Raw genomic sequence first — 21399 nt, 5'->3', positions numbered from 1 at the left:
AGAAAATAAGGGAAAATGTTTAAACGCGCTTCAAGCGATTATCGCAGATAAAAACTTGAATGTTACTCGGAGGAGTGGTGGTCGATTATTGGGTAAAGGTAAAAATTGGAAGAAAACATAAAAAAAAAGTAAATAAAGAATAATGGAACATGTCGGAATACGAGAAAGGGATTGAGAATATTCGGTTCGAAATGTGGAATTTGTAATTATACAGCAATAGATTGATTTCAAACACAATAATTAATTTTTCATACGGAAACTTTTTACCAGAGACTACGTTTTCGAGATATTTTCATATTTCTCCATTCATAATGTAATGCGTTTCTTATAGCTTTTGTACCCCGGGGAAAATTTGTCCACTCAACAATTGTCGAAAAAATGCAGAGTATTTATGCCAATTAGCAAACAACAGAGATGTATACATTTAAATAGAATAAGAACCGATCACGGCTTGTGTTCCAAACAATTTCCGTTTCGTCCTACAATTTTCTAACGAGATATACAAATTTCATTGACTCTTTGTCGCTTTTTAAATGCAACAAAAACAACACCTGCACGAATTTTTAACACGAAGGTCACCCACCGCGTTATTTACGAGAAAGCGTAGAAGATTTGTTCGAGTAAATTAAAAGAGAAACAAATAGCCTCTGTATCCACAATTTAATACAGTACGAAATTATTCATTGATTCGTTTAATTCTACAAATAGAAATTCCGGATTATATATATGGTTTTCAATTCAAATTCTTTGGAACACATCGGTGGCCGGATTAAAATAACATAAGTTTCCTAACGTCATGTGTAAAAACATTGTGTTCAGAAAATATACTATAACACGACTGATAATATTCCTGTTACGCGAGATGCGAGCGTCTTTCGGGAAATGAATGGTAAGAGGAGTCGTCGTCTTAGCGTCTCGTTTGATGATCGCATACGCTGACCGACATGAAAATATAAGAAATGAATACAGAGAAACAAACTGAATTAAGAAAAAACCGATTTATTAAGATGAAAATACTTAACAAGCCTCCATACAAGATGAAAAAAAAACGTTGTATGTACCCTGTAAACATTTTCATTATATTATATTATTATTGCTACTACTACTATAATTATTATTATTATTGTTAGCATTATAATTTTTATTATTCCTCCCACTGCTATGTCTACTGTTGTTTTACTATTATTAATATTATAATTAATATTTTTATTATTATTTTTATTATAATTATTACCATTATTTTTATTGATATTACCACTGCTACTCCTATTCCTCCTCCTCCTCCTACTACTACTACTACTACCACCACTACTACCACTACCACTACTACTACTACTACTACTACTACTACTACTACTACTACTATTACTACTACTACTACTACTACTACTACTACTACTCCTACTACTATTACTACTACTACTACTACTACTACTACTACTACTATTATTATTACTACAATTATAATTATTACGGTTATTACAATTATTGCGATTATTTTTATTTTATTTTTATTTTTATTATATATAATAATGTAATTGAAAATTTGAAACGATATTACATAAGGTTAATAATAAACAAAACGCATCTTCATTTTTGTCGTTACATTTTTGTTAGCCTCCTGAAGTCCTACTTCGATCGAGCATTCGGAATGCTACAAATGTTTGGTTGCATACACGAAGTAAACTGTAATAATAATATATAGTACTTTGATATTTGTTATACATTTGTGAATGCATTTATTGTTTGTGAATACAGACTGCAGAAAATATTGTAAGTACTATAAATTAAATTTGATTACATTCTAGTGAACATATGATACCGTATTCTACGTTCCTTATTCCATTACAAATCTTTTTAACGTTTTAAGCGATTAATATTCAAAGCATAACAATTTATATAATAAACCATATAACATTATTAAAAATCTTACGTTTTAATTATTAAAAAACATGGGTTTGGTGAGGGTAGGTAAAGATTCTGCATTTATGATAATTATAAAGGACACAACTTTTTAAAATGTTTATTAAAAATTCAGTACTTAATTTCATAAATATAATGGGTGCACAAATATATATATTTTTTATTAAAAACTATATGAGCTATTGTCGTTATCAGCACAATTCAGACTACCAAATTGAATAAAAATTATTCAAGAAATTACAATTAGAATTTAGAATTTCGTAAATACAAATAAAATATTACGATACTGATCTAACATAAAAACATTAAAACAACTGAAGGAGCTAAAAGTGTAAGCATCCTGAATACTTCTTTCACTGGAACTGGACACACAAGTTTAGGTTAAATTTTCGCGCCATAATATATAGTATGTATGTAATTCCCTGAAGTTGCCTGAAGTATATTGACCAATCATCGTTGAACATTTTATAAACATTGAACAGTTTTATGTGTATTTATGTCACGTATGTCACTCAAATTTCAAATCATTGAAATTAAATATTTCTGAAAAGTGTCTTTTATGACACATGTTCGACATGTACATATAAAATATAAAATGATCAAAGCTCTAACGTGAACGAAGAATATATACGTATCCTATTGTTTATTTACATAAAATGAAACAAATGTCAGAACCAACTCCAACAACAGAAAAATCAAAGAGAATCAATGCTATAAACAAACAAGCAGTTCATCAAATTTGCTCTGGACAGGTGAGATCAAACCATTAAATTTGTTTTTATTTCACAGTAAAGATTTGATAAATTACAAAGTTATCGTTTCTTTGAGAGCATCCGAATATTAATGGGAGACACTGTATGTGTATGTTATTAGCATGTATATCTAAATATTATAATACTAGTTACAGTTAAAGATTTATAATTCATTGCAACTAAAATTTAAACAGTGACAATAATCTATATAAATAAAAATCAAATGCTGTTCGTTGGTAAGCGCATCACTTGAGAACAGCTGGACCGATTTGGCTAATTTTTTTTTTTTAAATGTTCGTAATAGTCCGAATAAGGTTTTGGGGAAAGAAAAATTGGAAAAGCAGCCCGGAAAAATGGAAAATTCGGGAAAAACTAAAAGTGCTGTTTGAATCATATTTCAATACTACAAAAAAACGAACGTCGCAGCTTTTAATCAATATTTCAATAGAAATTTACATACATGATATTTCTTTTAGGTGGTTCTAGATATTTCAACTGCCATTAAGGAGCTTGTAGAAAATAGTTTAGATAGCGGAGCTACATTAATTGATATCAAATTGAAGGATTATGGAAAGACGTGTATCAGCGTCAGCGACAATGGTAGCGGTGTCTTGGAAGAAGACTTCGAAGGATTAGGTATATTCTATTTTTATAAATTATTGAATATATTATTTACTATACTATAATATACTATTTTTTTAATCTATTGAATATATGAGTACAAACCTTTAAAATTCTTCAAAGTAGGATCCTTGGGTGTCGACACATTTTTTCCAGCGCAATTTCCATGCTTCGTATGCTCCCTGGAAGGCGTTATCTGGAGCTTCTCATAGTACCCTTGTCGCAGCCTCATCAAGCACTTCCAACCAAAACTTTTCCGTAGATTACGGAGAAAACAGTAAACGGTACTTCTTAGTTGGATCACAACACTTCTTCAACCACCGTACAGTCCTGACTTGTCTCCCGTCGACTTCTTGTTTCCAAAAATTAAAAATGTGCGAAAAGGATGCCATTTTGAAAGCGTGGAACGCGTCAAAGAGGCTGTGACGAGGGTACTACGACGAGAGGTTCCAAAAAACGCCTTCCAGGAAGCATACAAAGCATGGAAATCGCACTGGAAAAAATGTGTCGACGCCCAAGGATCCTACTTTAAAGAAATTTAAAGGTTTGTACTCATATGTTTAATAGATTCTTTTTTAAAAATGTGGTCGCATTACTTTCCGGACAGACTCCCTGTATACTTGAAAATAATGTATAAATCATTGTTGAAAACTGATTGCCATATACAGCGTCAGAAATATTTTCGAGATCGTATTCTATGTTAAATCTCTTTATTTTCCAGGGTTGAAACATCATACATCGAAATTAAGAGAATTTTCAGATTTAATAGAAGTAAATACATTTGGATTCCGTGGAGAAGCTCTTAGTTCCCTTTGTTCTTTGTCTGACTTGACTATTATCACAAGGCATGCGGCCAGCGAACATGGTTTCAAACTACAATTTGATCATAACGGTATACTAGAAAAGAAGGAGGCTTATGCGAGAGAAGTAGGGACTACTGTACATGTTAAAGATATTTTCAAATGTCTGCCTGTCAGAGCGAAAGAACTTGAAAAAAACTTGAAAAGAGAATATGCTCGTGCCATCCAAGTATTGTACAGTTATTGTTTGGTTTCTACCGAAACGAAGATGACATGTACTAATTCAGTGTCGGGTAAATCATCGAATCATGTAATCAGTACCGCAAGCTCCAGTGACATTTTGAGTAATATTAACACAATATTTGGTAGAAAATCTTCCGATGGGCTTGTTAAACTTGAATTGCTACATCCTGATGAGTCAACATTGCAAGAATATAGCTTGCCGAATAATATAATCATAGATTTTGAATGGGACTTCTATATTAGCAGTTGTGATCATAGTGCTGGACGCTCGACACCGGATAGACAATTTCTTTATGTAAATGGTCGACCCTGTGATCTCGCGAAAATCAGCAAACTAATAAATCATACTTATCATAAATATAATACGAAACAGTATCCGTTTATCTTTTTAAATTTAAAACTGAATAAACAGTCGACAGATATTAATGTTACCCCGGATAAAAGAACAATCTTTTGTGCGCAAGAACGTTTGATATTAGCAGCCCTAAAATTTAATTTAACAACAAAATGGGACAAATTGCAAGGAAGTTTATCTGTAAAACCATTAGAAGATTTACAGTTCAAAATAAAAAGGGCAATTTCCCCTTCGACGGAGGGTCCTCCAGCGAAAAGATTACAAAATATACACTCCGAATCAAATGCTGAGAAAGATGAATATGTTCAGATACATAAATTAAAGAATACTGTACAAAGAGATAAGTATGACGACGAAAACTACGATACTGAAAATGATACAACTCAGATAAAAATATTGGAAGATGTAGAAATGCCAATCAATATCTTGACAATAAAACAAAAACTTGAAGAAAGCAAAAATGCATCGGCACTATATGCAAGGACCAATGCAAAGATTGTATATAAAGCTCAAATGGAGTCGAACCAAAGTAAAGCAGAAGACGAATTGAAACGGGAATTGGCGAAGGAATCTTTTCATAAGGTTACAACATTTATGATACTATGTATATTAGCATAGCTATTGATTTTTCAAATTCAGCTATCGTGATAAAAAATGAATAAATTACAGATGGAGATCATAGGTCAATTTAATCTTGGTTTTATCATAGCTCGCTTAAATGGAGATTTATTTATCATTGATCAACACGCTACAGATGAAAAATATCGTTTCGAGAAGCTAAACAACGAAACGCAATTAAAAACGCAAAAATTAATTGCTCCTAAACCATTGAGTCTTTCTTCCTTAAACGAAACGATACTAGTTGAACATCTGAAAACATTCGAAGATAATGGCTTTTCGTTTAAAATTAATTCCGAAGGTAAATATGAGACTAACTTTTACTTTAATTGTATATGTATAGTGTGTACCAATTTATGTATATTTGGAATAATTTATAACAGTGATGAGTATATAGACGGCGGATTTTATGCATTTATGGCAAAAATGAGTAGGTGTAATTGAAAACGGTGTGAAGAATTTAAAAATACTGTTATATTATTTTCAACATATTAAGAAAGAATACAAAGGGTATATAGCCGGATAAAATAGTAAAAAATGCCCTTGAACCGAATTTTATCGACTCTATCGACCATTCGATAGAGCACCAAGAAAAAACATACTGTGCAATATTTCAACCCTGTATCTCGATCTGGAGGGTAGTTATGGGGTAAAATCGAAAAATCGGTTTTTGGCCCATTTTCCCTAGTTGATTTCATTATTTAATTACTTCTGTACAATGCTCAAGGTTTTTCAGAGCCTGATAGACTTACAGAATAAATAGAACATAACAATTTTAAAGTTAGCTTAGTTCTTCGCGGAAAAAACGTCGAAAAAATCGGTTTTTATTTTTTTTTACAACGGCGCACCAAACCAAAAAAAATCTGAAAAAATTCATGAACAATACTTGTAACAATATACCGCTACTATAAAAATATAAATGTTGTCACTCTAGAACTTCCATGTGAAATCTGCATTTTATCGATTTTTTTGAGGTTTTTGATTTTTTACAAGCAGGATTTTCACTTTAAAAATCTGAAACCAATTGCAAAGTATGTATTTGGTTTCTTGACATGTGTCAGATTTTTCTCAGAATTTCTAAACGTCATTAACCAGGGAAAATGGGAGAAAATTTGGTTCAAGGGCATTTTTGACTATCTTATCCGGCTATACCCATATTTTAGTGTTTTTATTAACGGTCAGGCATACGCTTAATATTTGTTAGAAAAATGTTACACCAAAAATGATTCTACAAAGTCCTCCAAAAGCTGCGGAATGGAATACTACATAAATTTTAATTCCAAGCGCATTATATTTCAGCTGAATTTGGACATCGCGTAGATTTAACGGGTATACCAGTTAGTGGTAATTGGCAATTTGGACAGGATGACATAGAAGAATTAATCTTTCTCATTAGAGAAGGTGGTATAGAAGATAAAGAAAACCGCATATACCGGCCAACTCGAGTAAGACAAATGTTGGCCTCAAGAGCTTGTCGCAGTGCAGTTATGATTGGTACAACTCTTAATAAAAATGAAATGCAAAGATTAATAACGCAAATGGCGCAAATGGAAAATCCTTGGAGTTGTCCTCATGGGAGACCAACTATAAGACACCTTCTATCTTTACATCTGATTCATACATGAATTACACTTGGAAAACTATATTTATTCTCGGATTTTATTATTTATTAATGTTTTATTGTCATTGACTCTCAAAATGGAAACAATTTTGCAGGATGTACGTAACAAGAAATATATTTTTAGTCATTTTTATTCATTAAAAGAGTTTTCCTTAACAATAACGTGAAAGGAACAGATCAAGTTTTTATACACTAATTGTACGGAATATGTTGAATCCTGAATGTGCTGTCGATATTATTACACCAGGACATTGAGGATGCCAATGTAGTTCCTTAATATCTGTTTGACCTTGGTGTATGAATAACAATTGCGGAGGTAAATTGTTCAGTTCGCTACTTTCCGATTCTTCCATCTGATCAGCTTCTACCGATAGATCCCATTGCGCAATTTGATCATCAGCTCCGCCAGATGCAAAAACTGTAGGTTCCTGAGGATGCCATTCTATTGTCGTAACAGGTGCAGTATGTTGCTTGAACATAGCTAATGGGTGTGTACTAGAGCCAAACTGTCGCAAGTCCCATACACAAATTAAACCGTCGTCACCACCAGATACAAGAAATTGATTTTCTTTACGATTCCATGAGAGGACATTAATGTCTTCGGTGTGAATACCAGCTGCTGTTAACATGCAGGCAGATTGTGGTCCCACTCTTGTATCCCAGATTTTAATGCTGTCGAAATTATATTGGTATTATAATGTTGTACACAAAATTTATGGAATGGTAAGAAATCGAAGTCAATTGACATAATTAAATCTATAATTGTATTCTATTAAATTTTATATTGTTTTTATCGTACTTTTCTTTAATTACAAACTAAATACATACCTTTTATCAACAGAACATGAAGCTAGTACATGTCTTTCGTTAGGAGACCACTGAAGATCTTCAACACTGTGCGGTGCATGCGAATTATATGGTCGTTGATCCACATGCCATGTTGCGCTACCATTATTGTGATCAATGCGCCATATATGAATGTTGCCGTTGCAATCACCAGTAGCTAAAGTACCTAATTCTGTCGGGCACCAATCAAGACCGTACCCTTCTGAAAGGTGTCCTTTAAAAGTAAATAATGGTTTTGTATCGCTATCGCTTCTTTCATTCTTATTGCGTTTCGTATGTCCATGGAGCGGTTCCTTATTTTCAAGTATTCTTAATTCTTCTTCTAAATTCCAAATGTGTACACGACCTAGTTCACTCCAACTTGCAGCTAATGGTGTTTGACCAATTTTTGCGTACCTGTTGAAATGTATAAATATATTCTAATTAACAATTAGGAATAAATTTAAGATGTTTCGCTTCAATTATAAAAAAAAAGAACCAGTTCCTAGAAAAGTTGCACAGTTTTGTGGTTGGCAGAGAACAGTACTAATAGTTTTATTTCATTGTAAACAGATGCAAGTTTAACTTCACCTTTTTAAAGGGTGCTATATACATTCTATTTATTTGTGTACTATAGTAACTTTGGTAACAAATTTGAGACGGTAGACTCTCTTTTCCAGGATTGCAAGGGTGTGGGATTCGCCTTCTCAATTCCGCCGGTACACAGAACGTAAACACAGCGAAAAGCGAGAATTCATGTTGTATATCCTATACGTAAACTTCTATTTTTAATTAACTCGAACAAGAAAAGTGTCACCCATATTTGGGTGATGGGGCCCCCATGGAAGCATACCCGTTACCCAGATATGGGTGACTTGATGATCAACGTGTTAAACCTCTTGAATATTTTTATATAAGTATGATGTAAACTAAAAAGATAATCGAATAGAATGATAAAACTTCTATACACTTACCTTACTCTATTAATACATCCCTGGTGTTTTATTGATACAGTGGACATCGCCGGAGATTTATTATCTTCATCATCCGATTCGTCGTCTTCCAATTCACCGTCAGAATCTTCATTGGTTGCATGAAGATTTGACATTTTCATGACAAGAAGATTATTTACATGAGCCTTGGCTGCTTGAGTTCCAGCAACCAGGTACATAGTTAAGGGACAACGTTCTCTATCATTTCCTAAGTCGTCTAAAATTACATCGAAACTAAGACAAGGTGCACCAGATTGCGCGTGATGTAACATTTGATACGCTGTTTTATCAACGACGAGTTCCTCTCCGCTTTCTAACGGTTGTCCAGGAAGATATACTTTGGATTCATTGTTCTGATCTTCATCCTCTTCCTCTTCGTTGTCTGAAGATTCTTCTGTATTGCTGTCATCACTACTTTCATCCATATTCTCGACATCCACTAGTTCATCTTCCATGTTTCTAGGAATTTCTTTGTAAAAGATAGTCATCTTAATAAAGATACATCTACAATTAAAAATAAGGAAAGTTTTATTGGCAAAGGATGTGTATTTATAATTGAGGTTTTCAAATACATAACCTAACTTTGTATACTATTTCTACAAGTGTTCAATATTGAAAGAAAATATATATATTTTATGAAATATGTAAATGTGAATACATCATCTATAATATGTAAGTGAAAACCATTGTTCTGAAGAAAATACAACAGTTTTTAACTGTTGTAGCAAATATTTGGAAAATACATTATAAACGCGAGCTTCGATGCACGTGGTAACACAACTGAAGACAACTGAACTGAACTGAACTGAACACAACGTCGATGACGGTCGATGAACGTCGATGAGCGTTGATGAACGTCGATGAACGCCACTGAACTGACTGAACTATTTACACTGAACGCCACGCACTAAATAACCGCACTTTACCGCACACACTCAAGACTCAAAACAGCGATGCCAGACCGTGGTACTGTGGATGGTTAAATATTCAATGAAATTGTTATTCAAGGGCTAAAAAAATTGGTGGGTGTATACTGGAGAATCCTCTGTGTCTGTATTGTGTACAATAAAGATAATTTATTCATGCAAAATGAAAAATATTGGATATTCATTACAGCAGCAAATGATTTGTGCCGCTTTTCCCATAAGACGCAATGTTAATTCCGGCACGAATTATTTGCGCTTCGTATACGTACTTACAGCGCCATCTAGCGGCAAAACGCTCAAACTCTTAGCCAAATGTTACCGACAGAGCAAGTCAGGCCTGTAACAGCGCCATCTAGCGGCAAAACGCTCAAACTCTTAGCCAAATGTTACCGGCAGAGCAAGTCAGGCCGGGAACAGCGCCATCTAACGGTAGACTGGGAACTAACGGTTTGATTTAGTTCCAAATGTACCGCTAGATGGCGCTGTTACAGGTCTGACTTGCACTGTCGGTAACATTTGGCTAAGAGTTTGAGCGTTTTGCCGCTAGATGGCGCTGTTACAGGCCTGACTTGCTCTGTCGGTAACATTTGGCTAAGAGTTTGAGCGTTTTGCCGCTAGATGGCGCTGTAAGTACGTATACGAAGCGCAAATAATTCGTGCCGGAATTAACATTGCGTCTTATGGGAAAAGCGGCACAAATCATTTGCTGCTGTAATGAATATCCAATATTTTTCATTTTGCATGAATAAATTATCTTTATTGTACACAATACAGACACAGAGGATTCTCCAGTATACACCCACCAATTTTTTTAGCCCTTGAATAACAATTTCATTGAATATTTAACCATCCACGGTGAGTGTAGCGCGCGGGCGCGTTGGAAAGGAACGTAGGGGCAATAGTAGGCTATGGTGGGGGTATGGTTTACTACAGTGTCCACAGTACCACGGTACGGTCTGGCATCACTGACTCAAAATCAAAATGCTTATATATATATAGATGAATGTCTGTCGCCTGTCCATTCTACTGAAATGTTTATTGTACTATACTAGTTTTTCCATTGTACTTTATTGGCAACTTGTTGTGCGAGAAATCAAATCATTTCAATTTGAAATAATACAAGTTGATAACAATGATTCGACTGAAATTACAATAATATTCGAGACCGATAACATTCAAGAAGTCATAGAAAATTTAATTACATAATTACAAAAGAAAAATGTAACTTACAATCATTCATGGTGCAACCACATATTTATATTTCATTTTACAATTAAATAATTTCCGCATTAATTTATTTTTACGGTTTATAGGGAGAAAACTCTTGTTTCTTCTTTTTCAAATGTATATTCTAAACAATCCCTATTGCGATTCTTTAAACAATTCAGTCTGTAAACTACATGCTGACCCATAGTATGCAAAAATTTGTAATGATCGCAGAATCAACTACAAAGCAGTATATCACATACCATCAAAAAACTTGTCCAAAAGAAACAAACTGACGAGGTATAGATATGTTTAATTATGACATTTCGTAACATTCTTCGAGTATATGCAAACAACATGAGAGAGGTAATCTAATTCCAGAGTTTTTTTTTGCATAAAATACCATCCACTTAACGTATGAAAATGATGTACTTATTCACTTATATGTAGTATACAAGCATTACTTGCTTCCCTTTGCAAAAAACATGAAATAAACGAGACTTGAGCTGGTAAAAAACTGCTCCTTCGCGGATCAGTTTATTAATTAATTAGTCTATATGAACGAATTCTAATGGTTGTAATAGTAATGACATGACAATGATAGCAATTGTGATAATAGTAGTAACAGTATTGGTAGTAATAATTGTAGCATTAATAGTATAGTAGCAATATTAATGACAATAGTAATAGTAGTGATAATTATGTAATAGCAGTACTAGTACCAGTAGTTATAGTAACGTGATTCGTAGCAACTGTACTACTAATAACAAAAAAAGAAGGAAAAAAGGACGAGATACAAGCCATGTTCTTTTACATAGAAAATACAACTGCAGCTGTTGTTAGAAACATTTAACGAGAAAGGAGCAGCAACAAATATGTAACATTTGATGGCAATTCTTCACGCAAATGGATGGTATTTAATATTAGCTGTGTTTATTAACATGGGAATTGTTACTAGAATTATTCATTAACTGAATAGATGTTACAGTGGTGTGTGAATGGTGAGGTGGCGAGATATTGGGATTATGTCGAGGATTGGTGTTGTGGAGGCTGTGTATATAAGAGCGTTGGACGGGTTTGTGCTGAGCAAGCTGAAGTAAGGCCTCTGGTATAGTGAACCACTTTCGCTTTCGACCGATAGCACGTGAATCTTCCCATTCCGGTAATTCTTCTGTTACCCGCATAACCCAAACTTGTGTTCTATGTTTGTGTTCCACATTCTACAAAGACAGATTTTTTTACATATTATAATATTCGTTAATACTTATCATCGTTAAGGGGTAGACTTGTTTCTAGGGTTGTAAGGGTACGGGATGCGCCCTCTTGTTTCTCAATAATGCATGCGATGGGGTTTTTCAGTAGTCAAAAGCGCTCGATAAAAGATCAATCTAGGCCACGGTCGTCCTCAAAAGTACTATTTTTACGTTTACGAGTCGTAATTTGCATTATTTGGCAGCATGTAGCTGTCGCAGCTATATGAAAATATGTAGCTACAGCTTTATGCTTCCGAATAGTGCAAATTACACCTTGTAAACATAAAAATAGGACTTTTTAGGGCGATCATGGCCTAGAGTGATGTTTTATCTAGCGCTTTTGGCTACTGAAAAACCCCATCTTTGGCTTTTGGCTACTGAAAAACCAATCCTGGAAACTCGAGTCTACCCTTTTAATTAGATTTTTATGAGTGTAATAATGATTACAGTATAACACATTTTATTACCTCAAATATGCCGAGACATCTGCCTAATTGTCCTAAAACACCAGCCTCTTCTCTCACTTCTCGTAACGCAGTTACTGCAGGTTCTTCTTCTGGTTCAACACCACCACCAGGCACTATCCAACTATCTGGTCTTCGACTGGATGTAACCAAAAGTACCTATAACGTGACAGATAATAGAAAACTTTCGTTCGTATTCACTTTGCACGATACGAAGAATTATAGAGATTAATATTAAAGCAAATACACTGTTTCTGGAGAAAAAAATATCAGCTGCCATCTGCTGGCTTACCTCATCCTCAAGATCGTTTTTGACACAGATACATGCAGCCCTACGTCTGTAGCCTTCCGAATCGTAAATACGAATTGAATTTGGTTTCTCTTTGACCATGTTCGATTATGAAAATTACGAAATTATGCCACAAATTCATATTTGTCAGACGGCCAGATAGGCCAGTCTGTGCGCCCGCATTGTTTTAACGTTATTTGGAGCCGACATGTCATCGCCATAAAATTAACCCGCGAGCTTTCATTGCTCACATAACTAATTAAAAAGCTCAACCTTCTGTCCGAATTAATGGACGATTTTCTATTTAAATATTGCTGTATCACGATAACACCACAAATGTTGTCCTTGCAGAAAATTCGCTATAACCTCAAAACTTTTAAAGTATTCACTAAGCAACTAACTCCCTCTAGGCTAATATTAGTATTGCAGTATTTATGAAGCATTGGTAAATATTCAATGTGATTATTCAACACGTATTAAGAAAAATATTTAAAAAATTTATAGATATCTTGATTCGGTACAAATAAATATACAATAATAATAATAATTTCGATTGTGGAAATATAGCAAATTATAATTGCGTTTTTTCCCTAGAAAACACTTGTTATTACTAGATGTCTAATTTTCACATTTTCGGGTGTATTTACAAACACTAAACTATTTTGAATCTTTGAATGTTCATCTGTATCTGTCTTATATATCAATATATATATATATATATAAATAATGACGATGCAAAAATGATGTTGATAATAATAGATATTATTTTATTAGTATTATATATACATGTTAAAAAATTGTACAATCTTGAATTTACTTATTTACTTTGTTACGTCGCAGTGTGGTGGGAGCAGGTGGGAGTAGGGATCCCAGCAAATTCGAATTTGCTGGGTTCGGGTGTCCGTGGAGCGCTGAAGCACTCTGCTCGTGGAAGGTTTGCAGAAAATAACTTTGAACAATGTAATGTAAAGGAAAAATAAATGTAGACTTTATTTAATTGAACTTTTAGTTGTCGACTCTATGATCTGAGAATTCTATCTGCCTCGTATTTGCCTCGTCCTGAAGTTTTATCTTCTTCCAGCATCCATTTCCTTAGCCAATAGGAAAATTCGGATCTTCCAGGTGGACGTTGATTCGTCGGGTGGCTCGTCTTCGGTTGCTGCTCGATGGTGATTGGTGGTGGAGGTGCCTCAATAGCGCGCGCACGAGAGTGGTGTACACGCGAGGGTGAAGGCGTGAAGGCCCGCCAAAATAAGGGTCGTGGGACCGAGCGAGAGAGAGGTCCGAGAGAGTTCCAAGAGGTCCTTGACTGAGAATTTACGACTTCCCGTCCTTGACCGATTCTAGACTTCGACTGTCTATTTATGCGAAATTGGAGAAGCTCCTCCAAGAGGATACATGACTTTACCCAAATTCCTCGATTAGTCTCGCCTATCTGGTTTCGTCGAGGATCTCTGTGGGAACCTCCCGTTGTTTCCCTACTCATTCTAAGTCTAAGCTATCGTGCCCGAATAAAGAATATATGTATATGAAATACGCGGCTTTGACCTAAACGTTATGCTTTATATTCAAATTTCCCTCTCAGTGCCATTAATCGAACCTATATTGCGGTAACGCTATCGTAACTATGTTCGCGTGATCAACGGGTCACGCTACAACTTTATAAGACATTATAAGTATATATATACCATAGACATATAGATCAAAGAGAGTCAAATCTGGTCGTGACATATAATTTTCATACACCCTGTACATATATTGCATGTAAGGACATTTATGCTCGTTACTGTGATACTATACTACATAAGTAATTTACTATATTGTACGTAGTAGAAATGAAGTATACGGAATACTCGGCTCTTGCTAATACGTCTAAATTTATGAAATATCGGTAACACTGAAAGCGACCGAAATGTCACGGAGGTTCTTAATGCCTTCTCCACAGACTTTGTAGTCGGGCTCTTCTAGTCTCTAACCTTGATTTCGTAGTCCGTATAATTGATTCAGTTGATATAGTTGGTTCAGTTGGTATAGTTGGTTCAGTGGCTATAGTTGGTTCAGTGGCTATAGTTGATGTAGATGGTGTAGTTGATGTAGATGACGTAGTTGATGTAGTTGGTGTAGTTGATATAGTTGGTGTAGTTGATATAGTTGGTATGGTTAGTTGAATTGTACTATTTGGAATATTTGGTCTGAGTATATGAATATATTCATCTTGTATACAAGGCCTTATTTGACCAAACTCGCCACACTGTAGATAAAAAAACATACTATTATAGTGTTAAGTATGAAACTACCAATTACTAAACGATCATTTGTTTCCGTCGTGTGTTTATATAATATGTATAGACATAACAATATACATGCTCAAATTATTAATGAAGAGCATAACAGCGAAGAAAAAGGATGTTACTATAAACTTTTGAAGATCATAACAATGACGTTTTGTTCTTCAACGAAACCAGTATCAGTTGTTCTTTCCGCGCATTGGCATTGAAATCGATCAAGCTTGTAAATAAATATTTGAAACGGCATATGAAATTAAATTGAAATATTTGAAATTAAATTACAAATACCTCCAAAATGGCAACTTAGAATGATTTTCGTAAATACTATTGTTTAATGTATGCATTGAGGTTCCAGGCTTGCTACTTGTGCATCATTGAATAATAAAGATCTCAGCTTCAAGTTACTTAATAATTATTGTGTTATTGACACCGGATATGAAATCCTCTGAAGTTTCTTTTTATAAGATGAGTCTGATATTATACAAGGTGTGGCCGGACGGGTGGTACAAACGAGAAGAGGGTAATACTACATGTAAAAATGAGTCGAAAAAAAGGAATAACATTTTTTCGATTGACGCTTCGTTTTCGAGAAAACCGAGTTTAAAGTTCCGCCAGGTTCGCGTGCTTCAGTACATACAGTGTGGTCCACGCAACTTGCACACCTGTAATAACTTCCAAAGTATGCGTTGCACGAAAAAGTTTTGTATACAGAAGTTGCATGGTCTGAAGGGATACATCGTGTAGCGTATTTATTTTTTTTACAGGTGGACGCGTAAAGGACATATGAAGGTCAACTTCATTTTTTTTAAATGGAATGAGGTATTTTTTAATACATCAATCGATGCAGCTGGACATCCGTTATAAAAAAGTACTAACCTATGTATGTCGAAAAGTTAGTAGTTCAGGAGATATTTCAATTTAAAAAACTCTAAAACACCATTACTGTCGTACTAACTTGGTACTATGTAACTAATGGCGTTTTAGAGTTATTTAAATTGAAATATTTCCTGAACTATATACTAACTTTTCGACATACAGAGGTTGGTACTTTTTTATAACGAATGTCCAGCTGCGTCGATTGATGTATTAAAAAATACCTCATTCCATTAAAAAAAATGAAGTTGACCTTCATATGTCCTTTACGCGTCCATCTGTAAAAAAAATTAAATACACTACATAATGTACCCCTTCAGACCATGCAACTTCTGTATACAAAACTTTTTGTGCAAAACGCATACTTTGGAAGTTAATATAGGTGTGCAAGTTGCGTGGACCACCCTGTATATGCAGAAAGTAGAATTGGTTGATCATGGTCAGACACGTCAGACGATTCCTATGCAATAGCGCGTGTATTCGATGCATTTCCAAACTCGATTTTCTCGAAAACGCGCGCTAAGCGTCAAACAAAAAAATGTTATTCCTTTTTTAGACTTATTTTTACATGTAGTATTCCCCCCTGCTCGGTTGTACCACCCGTCCGACCGGTTGCACGCAACTTGCACACCTATATAAACTCCGAAGTATGCGTTGCACAAAAAAGTTTTGTATACAGAAGTTGCATGGTCTGAAGGGGTACATTATGTAATGTATTTATCTTTTTTACAGGTGGAAACGTTTCGGAGATTTGAAGGTCGGCTTTGTTTTTTTAAATGGAATACTATATTTTTGATAACGAAATATGGAAGAATGTCGAATTCTGAGTAAAAAAGTATTGACCTTCATTAGTCGTAAACCTAATAATTAACGAGTAATTTCACTTTATTTCCTGAAAATTTTACTCGTTAATTATTAGGTTTAGAGCTAATGAAGGTCAATACTTTTTTACACAGAATTCGATATTCTTCCATCTTTTGGTATAGAAAATATAGTATTCCATTTAGAAAAACAAAGTCGACCTTCAAATTTCCGAAATGCTTCCACCTACAAAATATAAACACACTACATAATGTACCCCTTCAGAGTATGCAACTTCTGTATACAAAACTTTTTCGTGCAACGCATAATACATTGGAAGTTATACAGGATGAGGCGCCAGAAACAGGCCACCTGAATAACTCGGTTGCTATTGGTGTTAAAAAGAAATGCATCAGATGGAACTTGCTTGGTTTCGAGGGGGCATTAATCAGATGTTAGTAGTTTTTTGTAGACGGACGCGTAAAGGACATATGAAGGTCAACTTCATTTTTTTAAGTGGAATGAGGTATTTTTTAATACATCAATCGGTGCAGCTGGACATTCGTTATAAATAAGTACTAACCTATGTATGTCGAAAAGTTAGTATAGTTCAGGAGATATTTCAATTTAAATAACTCTAAAATACCATTACTGTCGTGTGTACTAAGACGTTAGTGTTTACTTACTTGTGTAACATCTTACAATTAGCACGACAGTAATTGTATTTTAGAGTTATTTAAATTGAAATATCTCCTGAACTACTAGCTTTTTTTATAACGAATGTTCAGCTGCATCGATTGATGTATTAAGAAATACCTCATTCCATTAAAAAAAAATGAAGTTGACCTTCATATCTCTAAAAAAAATTACGTAAAAACAAAAATTTTTTTGGTATCGTATAAGTCCCATTTTACCATTCAACTTTGTCCTTCAGACATTTGACGTATCTTTAAAAACAACAAAGGTATTTGAGGTGGCAAAATGTGGCGACCTACCCTGTATAGGTGTGCAAGTTGCGTGAACCACACAACTGTATACATATGTATAGGTATTTTACTAGCAATAACTATGCAATTTTGCTGAATTAAACGAATTAGATGGACTTCACTAATTAAGAAATATATATAAGTTTCAGAAACATTTAGCGAAATTTGATATTTTGAATACCCGGTTACCTGGTTGGCTACAGAACGGTTAAAGTGTTACTTTTTTCACTGTTTGAAATGGCACCTACTCATTTTTGTCAAAAATGCATAAAATCGAGTTATTAAGATGTATAGAAAAAATTAAAATTGGTTGGACAGTCTCATTAAGAGACACTTAACTTAATAGAAGAATAGAGTACTGAATAGAATTATTTTGAATAATAGAACTTACCCCAAAATAAGGCCATTGATATGGATATTGGTATATTGGATACTGAGGATGACAGTAGCATGGAAACCAGGTCGTAAAATAACACGGACAATACTGTTGGTTCACTAATTAAGAAAAAATCGTTATTCCAAGCATATTGAACATATTAAAATTGATGTACATCCTGCTTAATTTAAAGAACATTTAGGGGAAACGAGGTATTATTTACCATTTATTGTGTTAGGACTGGTAGCAGTCTTGGCAGAACTGGTGTTGTAATGGTTATGAACGTGAATATGATTAGTGACATTAACGATAACTGGTGTATTGGATACTGAATTATTGTTCCTTTCATCTACGGTTTCAGTGATATTAATCACGCGGTTTATATACCTAGCCGTTCTTTGCGTGCAATATTTACAACTTTCTGCACAGTCTCCTCTTCTCACCTTTGCACATTCCACCATACACCGTTCCAGACAAATAGAATCTTAATGACATATAGGTGTTATTATCCGTAATACATTAAATCTAAATAAATGTTTTATGAAAAACTGTTTTATAAAACTATTGTGTGGGTAAGAGTTGTCAATATTTGGTGTCTTTGAGGGACAATGTCGAATGTATTCGACATCCTCCACAAGCCAGGTGGGGAAATGATTTTTCCTGGTTTAAGCACTATCATATTAGTCTACATACAAAGTTTTCAGATTTTTAGCTCGAAGTAAAATATTTTTGATTCACAGAGGGATAAAACAACAAATTTTCAAGCTTGTCAATATATTTTCCGCGGCGAGTGTATATGTACATAAATATTAGGGTGACTCTTATTTTCGACTTTTGAATTTCTTTTACGGCACCCCCGAGGGTTGTTCTAAATACATAAAAAAAATCCATGCAAATTTTGAGTGTCCACTGACCTGGAAAACGTGCCCCAACACGATCAAACATTAAAATAATTAATTAAATACTCATAAAATCGTTTTTCTCGAATATCTTCTTAATTATTTATTATCTATTATATAATTTATCTATCTTTCATGTCCTATTACGTATTAACAAACGGTTTTCGAAAAAATTAGGATAAATGTCGGACCCAACCAAAAATTTGTTCTGAAATTTGAAAATTGAAGTGTGTTTTCATTATCTTTTATCAATAAACATGTGCGCATTTCTTTTTTGAACTTGCGGAACCCTATTTTTTTTAAATTGCAGATATTATTTTGCAGGAGATTCCTTGTATGTATTTTTTTAGTCTTAAAAATTTTTGGATTCTATTTTCTTAAGGGTCAAGGTTCCATGAAGGAAACTGCGTTGGAAAATCCTTAAAATGAATTGTTGGATAACACGGTCGATTTTCATTTCATCATTTTGTGTTTGACTTCGATCAAAGAACTTTCGATAGAAATGAGATAGAGCGATGATTGTTTTTCTTTTAAATTAAAGCCGAAATATTGCAGAATAGGGGAAAAATAGAGAGATTATGGTTTTTCACCTCGAAAATCTGTGTTAAATTTGCAGAATTTCAAGAAAATTGTGGTTTGTCCAATACCACGTACGGATAGATTTTTTTCTTGACATGCTATACATCATTTCCCAGAGATTTAGAGTTAAAAGAAAACTAATGACACCATTTTTTCGTTTGAAGTGATTTGATAACCCACTAGTTTGAAGGTGTATATGTATATGTATAGATCATTGTGCCAAACCTATGTCATGCAAATGCGTTTGCTTTTTCACTCTTCTCAAGCACTCTGTGAAAGTGATGGAATTCGAAATTTTACAATCCTGGAAAAGTTCTGCTATATCGGATGAAATGTCTTTAGATACTGCGGCCGGGTTGGCGACAACGACGTTAAAGAACATGCCGAAACCGGCGAAAATTAGAACTGAAAACGACACTCGCGGATCCATCCTGAGACGTTTAACGAAACAATGGACGATTGCATCGTAGAAGCTCTTTTATACTCATTTTATCTGCCGACATATAGAAAAATCGAATACTGGAGTGTTATTTCACGGTAATAGCAGTAATTAAGGACACACAGACACGTCGCTGTCACAATAACACTTGCAGTATTTGTCATATGTTACTCATTCGGGATAAAACTCCGCACAAGTGGATGAGAAAGCCTCAGAATATTTTAAAAAATCGCTGTTGGCGATATTTCTTCCGACGGGGAACATTTCAATCTATTACAGATGAGCTTCATAGCATAACTTCCCTCGCCGTATCATTTTCTTTACAGTTACAGTGATTAAAACGTCATTGTCCCCAGAAATGTCGTAGAAGAAAAAAGAAAATCTAGATTTTTTCTATGGCTACATTTATTTGAATGCTTAAATATTGATCACAAACGAATCAAATTTTGTTTCATTTAAAAAGAAATGCGTTTTTGTCATATTTGTCAGACTTTGTTTAAAATTTTCATGACGAGTGCGACTCTCGTTGAAATACGGCAAGCGGTTAAAATTCTTCAGAAAATCAGAAATCACATTTCAAAAGTGACAAATACAGGGTGTCCCAAAATGTCTACAACATCCGGAAATTGTAGGTTCCTCAGATCATTTGTAGCAATATTTTCCGTAGCAAAAATGTTATCCGCGGCTTTGTTTAGGAGTTATTAACGAAAAACACGGACCAATCAGAGCGCGACTTAGATGCGAGTTGGCACAGTCGGCCAATAGACAGTTGGCGCGCCGGGACCGTGTGTTTTCGTTAATAACTCCTAAACAAAGTCGCGGATAACATTTTTGCTAAGGAAAATGTTGCTTCAAATGATCTAAGGAACCTCCCATTTCCGGATGTTGAAGGAATTTCGGGACACCCTGTAGGTAGCGAAACTATTAAGATATAGGGTGCGATAAAATAATACCGCAGAAAAACAATTACGTAGAAGTTATCCTGTCAGAATACGTGCATACTATGATCAAATTACAGTTTGTATTCTAATACAACAATATATCTTTGTATAAAGCAAAGATAGTCAAAGATTAGAGTGATATCCGGATGTACTAACGCAGTAACTCTTATCTCAAGTCGCAATTCGGGTTATCAAAGCAGATCGATGGTGTTTACAGTAACATTGAGAAGAATACATTTTATCTTTCAGTTTACATTTCATTAGTGTATACTTTTATATGTATACAATGTAGCAGTGGCGCACCCAGGATGCAATCTTGGGGGGGGGGG

At 34.4% G+C, this 21399-nt stretch overlaps 4 protein-coding genes across 8 annotated transcripts; 1 reads left to right on the top strand and 3 right to left on the bottom strand.

The window, feature by feature from the left end:
* Positions 1-1732: 1732 nt before the first annotated feature.
* Positions 1733-8718, top strand: Pms2 (mismatch repair endonuclease PMS2). 2 transcript variants are annotated; one of them, XM_076445034.1, is made up of 6 exons: positions 1733-2675; positions 3152-3311; positions 4018-5276; positions 5364-5613; positions 6612-8001; positions 8439-8718. In XM_076445034.1, the coding sequence occupies exons 1-5, from the start codon at positions 2580-2582 to the stop codon at positions 6935-6937; spliced, it is 2091 nt and encodes a 696-aa protein (XP_076301149.1). In that variant the 5' UTR covers positions 1733-2579; the 3' UTR covers positions 6938-8001; positions 8439-8718. The 2 variants fall into 2 exon arrangements, with proteins under 2 accessions (XP_076301149.1, XP_076301151.1); XM_076445036.1 differs by lacking the exon at positions 1733-2675 and adding an exon at positions 2736-3053.
* On the bottom strand, positions 7047-9814 carry L(2)09851 (WD repeat-containing protein 1 l(2)09851). 4 transcript variants are annotated; one of them, XM_076445053.1, is made up of 4 exons: positions 9409-9814; positions 8733-9254; positions 7762-8175; positions 7047-7605 (listed from the first exon to the last, which is right to left on the bottom strand). In XM_076445053.1, the coding sequence occupies exons 1-4, from the start codon at positions 9411-9413 to the stop codon at positions 7119-7121; spliced, it is 1428 nt and encodes a 475-aa protein (XP_076301168.1). In that variant the 5' UTR covers positions 9414-9814; the 3' UTR covers positions 7047-7118. The 4 variants fall into 4 exon arrangements, with proteins under 4 accessions (XP_076301168.1, XP_076301171.1, XP_076301169.1 ...); XM_076445056.1 differs by having other exon boundaries at positions 8733-9219; positions 9409-9813; XM_076445054.1 differs by having other exon boundaries at positions 9494-9813.
* A 1411-nt stretch (positions 9815-11225) lies between these two features.
* Positions 11226-13446, bottom strand: Aps (diphosphoinositol polyphosphate phosphohydrolase 1 Aps). The gene is made up of 3 exons (XM_076444970.1): positions 12892-13446; positions 12603-12758; positions 11226-12102 (listed from the first exon to the last, which is right to left on the bottom strand). Exons 1-3 carry the CDS (start codon positions 12988-12990, stop codon positions 11806-11808), a joined length of 552 nt encoding a protein of 183 aa, XP_076301085.1. The 5' UTR covers positions 12991-13446; the 3' UTR covers positions 11226-11805.
* Positions 13447-13735: 289 nt separating this feature from the next.
* On the bottom strand, positions 13736-20797 carry LOC143219131 (uncharacterized). The gene is made up of 4 exons (XM_076444971.1): positions 19916-20797; positions 18436-18696; positions 18228-18331; positions 13736-15139 (listed from the first exon to the last, which is right to left on the bottom strand). The coding sequence occupies exons 1-4, from the start codon at positions 20118-20120 to the stop codon at positions 14816-14818; spliced, it is 894 nt and encodes a 297-aa protein (XP_076301086.1). The 5' UTR covers positions 20121-20797; the 3' UTR covers positions 13736-14815.
* Positions 20798-21399: the final 602 nt, after the last annotated feature.

This window comes from Lasioglossum baleicum, unplaced genomic scaffold, assembly GCF_051020765.1.
Source record: "Lasioglossum baleicum unplaced genomic scaffold, iyLasBale1 scaffold0021, whole genome shotgun sequence".
Lineage (NCBI taxonomy): Eukaryota > Metazoa > Arthropoda > Insecta > Hymenoptera > Halictidae > Lasioglossum > Lasioglossum baleicum.
This window is presented reverse-complemented; position numbering and strand designations above follow the sequence as displayed.